At 31.2% G+C, this 7581-nt stretch overlaps 1 protein-coding gene across 1 annotated transcript; it reads right to left on the reverse strand.

Moving 5' to 3' along the window:
- Positions 1-2899: 2899 nt before the first annotated feature.
- LOC119680316 (cyclin-dependent kinase 2-like) lies at positions 2900-5008 on the reverse strand. Its single transcript, XM_038093078.1, has 6 exons — positions 4884-5008; positions 4053-4248; positions 3886-3996; positions 3662-3823; positions 3406-3603; positions 2900-3278 (listed from the first exon to the last, which is right to left on the reverse strand). Exons 1-6 carry the CDS (start codon positions 5006-5008, stop codon positions 3162-3164), a joined length of 909 nt encoding a protein of 302 aa, XP_037949006.1. The 3' UTR covers positions 2900-3161.
- Between the last annotated feature and the right edge of the window lie 2573 nt (positions 5009-7581).

The raw sequence follows: 7581 nt of genomic DNA on the forward strand, positions 1-7581 counted from the left end.
TATATATATATTATACCACATAACAATAATTTTCATCATTTTGTTGTAGTTGTTCATATTGTTTATGTTACTACGTCTCAGTAATGGATCTGGAATTAATAGAGCAGCTACACAGCGAGACAACAAAAATATTGCGTAAATATTTCTTAAAAATTTTTTGAATTTGATACTCTAAATTTAATGATACTATATACATCCTCCTCCATTGCACGACAAACAAACTTAAAAGTTATTATGTGACCATTTCATAGAATAAAATATTAATTAATAGAACTAATAATAGAACTAATCCGAATAGTGTTACTTCTCTTCTGCAGAGTCTACCATCGGCAGACCATTATTTATTATACATTGCTTTCAAAGTTCCATACACTGTTTATTAACTTTTCGTCGCAAAATTGAGAAGAGAATTTTTGAAATAGCATTCAAATTTTATAAATTTATTCATATCACAATTCGATTGTGGACCTGTAGAGTTAGATGTTCAGTACTCGTACCAACTTTTTCATGACTGGGCTTGCAGTCCTGTCTAAAGAAATTTTTACCCTTGAATGCAAGATTTGGTTCATAACATACAGCGGTATAAGATATTGTTATTTTTGTAACCCACAGGGACTCGTTAAACAGAAAAAATAAAAGGAAGTACGAGACGAATGCATGGGCTACATGTGGACTTTAATAAAATGATATGAATATTCCATGGGAATGCATGGGGATTATTTGAAAGTGAGAATGGATTGGTGGGATTTAAATTAAAGACAACGAAGTTCAAGATGGAGCAATCGAGCCACTTCTATGGAGCGAAGCTGTAAAGAATAACAAACATTGTCGATACAGGATTTACGTTAGAGTCTATCAATTAAATAGCAGGATGATTCAATTGAGTGTATATTCCAGAAGCATGGGAATCATAAGTTCGTTGGAGAATCTTTTTTAAAAATGAACTGATAAAGAAATATAACGAAATCTTATCTTTCTCTCTGAGAAAGAAACCGGAATGGATTCAAGTAAATTTATTTAACAGTTACGTAGTAGATTTAAGATTTTATTTGGGGGCTGTATTGAAATTCTTTTAATTAAAAGAACTACAATCTATAAGCCGTAACAAGTATGGACCGCATTGGATAATGAAACTTCTTTCATTTAATTTAGGGTTTATTGGTACACATATCCAGATAAATTCGTCAATACATCATATGTACTACATGACATCATTTCTAATAATCTTCAATTTTAGAAGAAATTTAAGTGTGTATCGGGCATCTATTTTACTCAATTACTGCATTTCATTTTCAAAGTACTTGATATCTTTTATATTAAATTCGGATTCCGTTCTGCTTGATCCATTGCTTCTGGTTTTAATTGTTGGATATTCATCTTCTGTCAATCTTTTGTAACTGTATCCATCCATCAGTTGGGTATAAAAATCGCTCTTCGAAATATTAATATCAAGTTATCTGTTTTGTCTGTTTGTATAAATTGATTCAGTATTAAGCTAGTGTTCTTACTCTTTAAGAGACTCGAGAACTTATGTAGGTTAATGCAGAATTTTTATTGATATTTTAAGATTGGGAATTAAAACATTCCGTTTATAAGCATTATGCAAGTAGAAAGAAGGATTTTATAAGAACTTTAGTTTCTTTAATAAAATGAATAAATATAAATATTTTAAAACAAACAAATGATTTAAATATGCAGCTTTTTTGATTCCGCTTTTTTCCAAATCTAGTATTCCGCTGTACGATGGTACGTCATTTGATTATGATTATGCTATTGGAGCTAACAATGAAGACGATGAGTTAAGTGAGACTGCCAGGCAAAATGCTTTTATGCGTTACTGGAATCACCTAATGCGAAACGTTCGCATACCCATACCAACGATTACTTGGAATATGACAAGACCTTTCGCCAACTTTTTCAGACATCGCCAATCCAATATTGTCGAAGAACCAGTTAGTAATCAATATGAATATCAAAACGAAATAAATGACAATCATAGACGTAAAAGTTCGCGTAAAACTAAAAACAGTCACAAAAGCAGTAAGAAGCAACGCATTAAACGAAGACGCACTCAATATGAAGACGATGTCCAAGACGATGAAGAACAAACGCAACAACAAGAAGAACAAGTACAGAAACCAGCAGTCTTGTTACAGACATATCCAAATAATATTGGACTGCACAATGCTATTTATTTTTATGATCCATACAAGGATCAGTACTATCAGGCGCAACATATGCGCAAGCAAGATAATTATAATTATATTAATAGTGTAGAACAATTTGAGGAAGCGCCTGAGCAAGTACAAGACCAGGAAGATATAATTAATAATGACAGTGGTGAAGTCTTTAATGCAGATTCTGAGCATGACAGCACAGTTAATAGATATGAATCTGTAGAGCAACTAAATATAAATGACCAAGATAGTAATACTGAAGCAAGTTCACAAGAGGATAACACTACGGCAGTTTCAGATGAAAATAAAGAACAGGAAATTCGACTTGCACCCATTAAAATTAAACAACACAAAAAGCAGCGGCTACGGAATGCAATTGGCAGTTATATGAGAGATGATGGTCCAAATAATAAACGCCAGCGCAACAATCCGAGAATATCTAACAAAAATTTCGTTAAAAATAAGTCAAAACCAAGAAACGCATTTAATTACCTGATTATGCAGCGATGGTAGAGACTTGATGAAGCAAAATTGATTGAAGGTCCTTTTACAAAGTGTAGTAAGTTATTATAACGAAATAATAAGTAAGATTTTTCTAATTACTATTAATTACAATATAATTAAATACAAAATTTCATTTAACAATAGTTTTATTTTCGACATAACTTATGGTAAAAAAAACTTAAAACTGAGCTTAAAAAATTATATTCACAGCTCCCAGCATTAGGTAAAAAAATTGTTTATAAAACAATTATTATAATAATTAATTCATAATGATAACATTAAAACTATATTACATCGTCCCTGTGCCATTTTTAATTGACTCTAAGCTTCTTGAAGTATAGTTTAAAGATTGAGATTTTAACGCTTTGTTTTTGTTTTTGGCAACGTTCAGTCTTTGCTGTTAAACTGTTACTATAGTTGAAATCGTAAAAAGCACCAATAGAATAACAGCAATACGAGGTAAGGATAATAGCGTAATCTTCATGGGTATTCAGTCGGTAGGTCAACTTCTGTAACAGGTTCGACATTTTCAAAATAAGGATGTTTTAAAGCATTTTTTGCTGTTATGCGTCGCGTTGGGTCATAAATCACCATTTGCTAAAAATTTTATAAGTTAAACGATCATTAATTATTGTCACAAAATTTAAAAAAAAAGTTTAAACTTTACAAAAAAGACATTGTTTATATAAATTTAGTTTTTAATAACTTAAATGCTTAATATTACCTTAAAAAGATCAAAGCCACTGTGATTTTTAATGGCATCAGGAATATTTTGTGTAACCCATTTAGGAAAATTAGCTTTATATTCTGGGAAATTTTGCACACCTGGCCAATTAGCATTGTCAGGTGTACCGAAGGTACGAAATATGCGATACAGTTGATCTATTTCACTGTCGCCGGGGAATAATGCACGTCGCTGTATCTAATAAAAGAATTTATTATACAATTTATTTAATAAGTTAAACTTTAATAAATTATACCATCTCAGCAAAAATGCATGCCAAACTCCATATATCCATACCAGTAGCGTAATATTTTGAACCCAACAAAATTTCTGGAGCACGATACCATAGAGTTACAACCTCATGAGTGTAAGCACGCATTGGTATGCTAAAGGTACGTCCCAACCCAAAATCTGCCAGCTAGAAACACAAACATATTAATACCAATTCCAATAAGAATACATCAATTTAAAATCGAATACCTTAATCTGTCCCTTTGCATCAATAAGTAAATTCTGTGGCTTTAAGTCGCGATGTAAAATACGTTTGACATGACAGAAGCTAATGGAATCGAGCAACTGGTACATGTAGCTCTAAAAATGTTGGAATAATTTTAAAATTTTAGTAATTTATGGTGGACATTTCTTACTTTAATTAACTGGGGCGTGAAAGCAGATTTTTGCTTGTCCAATAGTTTCTTCAAATCCATATTAAGATATTCGAACACCATGTAAAGTGCACCATTTGCAACCACCACATCGTACAACTGGACGACATTCTTATGCTTCAAGCTCTTCAGCAGTGAAATTTCACGTATAGCAGTAGAAGGAACGCCTTCAGGTTCACTAAATAAGAATATTAATTATTTCATTATTAATGCTGTTATTATTAATAACTTATTTAGATATGACAATAAATTTACCTAATATGCGCGTGTGCTGCATGAATGATACAGATAATTTTACATTAATACAAATATCAAATAATATATAAATTTATATTATTAATATATTTAAATGATTTTAAAAACAACTCGGCAGTTGGTAAAGTAGCATGCAGCAAAGGATAAAGCCGAATCATGTGGTGCTACGTACTCAATAAACGCGTGGCACACCATGATCCAGTCTTTACACATCGCCAAATATATTGCATTTTTATAATTAATTTGCAATTTTGCACTAAAATAATTTATAAACACTTGTGAAGCATAAACAAAGCACGAAAACACAACATTGTGTTCAGCCGAAGCGAATTTTTTTACTTAGGGCAAATGACTTTCGTCAAGGACAACGCACCTGCCGTCACTTTTTTCTGTTTTATTTGCCTTTTGTCTCTACACTAACACGCAGTAAAGGACAAAATAAAAATTTGTTAAGAAAACGCCGCGAGGCACTTTCACATTGCACCATTTTATACTTATAGTTAAATAATTGCAATTATTTTATAAATTTTTTCTTAATTTGCATTCTAGTATACTTACTTTTCAATGCGAATTCTTTTCAACGCCACATCCTTCCCAGTGGTCACATCCTTTGCTTTAAACACGACGCCATAAGTCCCTTCGCCAATCCTCAGCAAACCTTCAAAGTTTTCAATTTTTTGCATTTTGTGTCTTTATTAATAATAGTAATAAACAGAATTAATTTCCTAATAGATGTTTTCTTCAGAAATCTTTTTACTAAATCCGACAATTTCAAAGCATCTACAAGCACACAATAGCGGAGAAGCCGAATTTGTTGTGACAGCGCGCGAGAGTGGTGGCGTTACCAGCTCGAGTTTTCGCAATCCAAGAAAATATTTAAATAATTGTTGATTGTTAATATAATTGTTAACAATTCTGTTACGCTGTAGTTTTTTTTTGAAATTCGCTGTTTCGTTTCGAATTTTACATTCATACTCTTATTTTTTTTTATTTATTATTTGTATTCAATTTGTATTTTGTGAATACAATTTGGGAAAGAACATTCAGTATTGCCTATGGATATAAAATAGAATAAATGGACATGAACCGGTGACAGCAAAAATGCCGTAGCTATGAGCTCTATATATATCACAGGTCTGTGCCACGAGCTACTCATAGTAACTTTGAGTAACATAACGCTGTGTATACACACGTGCGTTCCACCAGCAAATTTTTGAGTAAATGAGAGCACCTGAGAGAGCGAAACATCCCTGTCGAAATTTGAAAATGCTAAACAGATATTACTCGTACATTTTATTTCAAGTAAAACTTGTACTGATGTGTGAATCAGGTGTTTTAATTTGAATTTAAATTTAATTTAATATTTGTAATGTTTATTTGCCCGACGCTGGTGTTTTCACTTGACTTTACACAAAGCTGCTCCATAAAAATCTGTGCATAGAGCGAAATTTGACACTTTATTTGTGTTACGTTCTCAGTTTGTATTTTACTTGTGTTTTACTTAAATTTTACTACGATTAGCTCGTAAAACAGACCTAGTATATAGCCTAATGCTTATAGTAAGCACTTTGCTGTTTTTTGCTACAATTAAAAGATGCCGAAAACACCTAATATTCTTAAGTACTCCAATAATATTAAGAAAATAGTATTTGTTAGTTCTTGATAATTCAAAAAATGTTGTATATAAAGCGGACCATACCTGGATTAATTACGGTTCACCAGTAACTAGTGTTATAGTACGTTTACACAATTTCAATTTGTGTCTTCGCAATTTACTTGCGAGTTCTAACGCAACTTAATGCATTATCCATACAAAAGAATTCAAGTTAATTTATGTACACGTATAACTGACTAAGACTCGCACTACTTCTTGATATTAATCTAAGCCGATGTGTTACAGAATATTATGTCAAAATAAAAAACATCAAATAAGATTAATTTAAGATAATTATTTCTTTAGAATAAATAAATATATATATATTTTATATATATAATATAATCAGTGACGACGCGTGCCCTATCTGGAAGGGTGTGCGGCCCTTCTTTAATGTTGTTTTTACATGTACCAATTATATTAAAATATATGAGATCTTTTATTAATAATAACTATATTATATAAGGCAATAATATAGTCGCAATATTATATTAACAATTCATTAACAAAAGAACATATTAAACAAATTAAATTAATAATTTATATATAAATTTAATATTATATCAATATGGAAGAAACAAAACTTTTTACATACTAATTCTCGTAACATCAAACCAACTTTTTTCAAACAAAAGAGTTTTAACTCAGAACCATACATGTTTATCCAGTGATCAAACAAAATCAAACCCACTTGCAACGTACAAGTGTGCGCACAAGTACTCCGCACAGTAAGAACAGAAATTTGTGGGTGCTACTGTTAAAAGGGGAGAGACGAAATGTGATAGAAATGTATGCTGAGATGAGCTGCAAACTTCAGCCGCTCACGCAACCACTTTGGCAAATCATTATGTTGGATTCGTTGATATTCGAATACAACAAAAATTCACTCTCATACAATTCCCACTATATAAATCTCTATCTCTGATATTACGAATGGGAGCACACGCACATTATTTTGTTCATATGCAACGTATGAATGTGCTGCCAACTTCTTTGCACACAAAGGGGAGAGACGAAATAAAATAGAAATGTTCTGTGATTTGAGCTGCAAATATATGAGCACAACTAACAAGTATAGCAGCTAACAGAAGCAAATTGATTGAGTTTTCATAGACAATTATATTTAATTGTTTTTGCTAAAACTTTAAAAAAATATATATGGAAATGTAATAAATAATAATAATTCTTGATGTGAAGATACTTAATAAATTTATATTTCAATGTTATTTGACATTTTGGAAATTATGTTAGGGTGTTCACCGCACACCTCCGCACCTTAGAGCAATCGTCACTGAATATAATATTATATCATATCAGTTTAGTTTAAATAATTTTGAACATGTACAATAACTAGTATGGCAACATTAAAAGCATTTAGTAGTTGTGGTGCCCTCTAGTGAGTACTAGAAAGCTGCTATTTTGAAATGGTGTGTTAACTGGAACGTTGCAAATGCATTTGAAATATTTTTAAAATTGTGTTTTATACATATTCTGAAAGTAATTTTTCTTAAATGCAATTTTTAAGATTTCTGTTTTTATTTATACTACAATCAGATGTTGTAGCTGTTTGTATTTAGAGTCCTCTAGTAATAAATAATGTGC

Source organism: Teleopsis dalmanni, chromosome 2 (genome assembly GCF_002237135.1).
Source record: "Teleopsis dalmanni isolate 2A chromosome 2, ASM223713v2, whole genome shotgun sequence".
NCBI lineage: Eukaryota > Metazoa > Arthropoda > Insecta > Diptera > Diopsidae > Teleopsis > Teleopsis dalmanni.

Excerpts from the sequence above, each read along its gene's own strand:
- LOC119680316 (XM_038093078.1), bottom strand. The coding sequence starts at position 5,008 with ATGCAAAAAATTGAAAACTTTGAAGGTTTGCTGAGGATTGGCGAAGGG. Across the intron at positions 3,824-3,885 it reads ATGCAAAGGGACAGATTAAG|CTGGCAGATTTTGGGTTGGG; the intron begins GTATTCGATTTT and ends TTGTGTTTCTAG. Across the intron at positions 3,604-3,661 it reads CATGCATTTTTGCTGAGATG|ATACAGCGACGTGCATTATT; the intron begins GTATAATTTATT and ends TTCTTTTATTAG.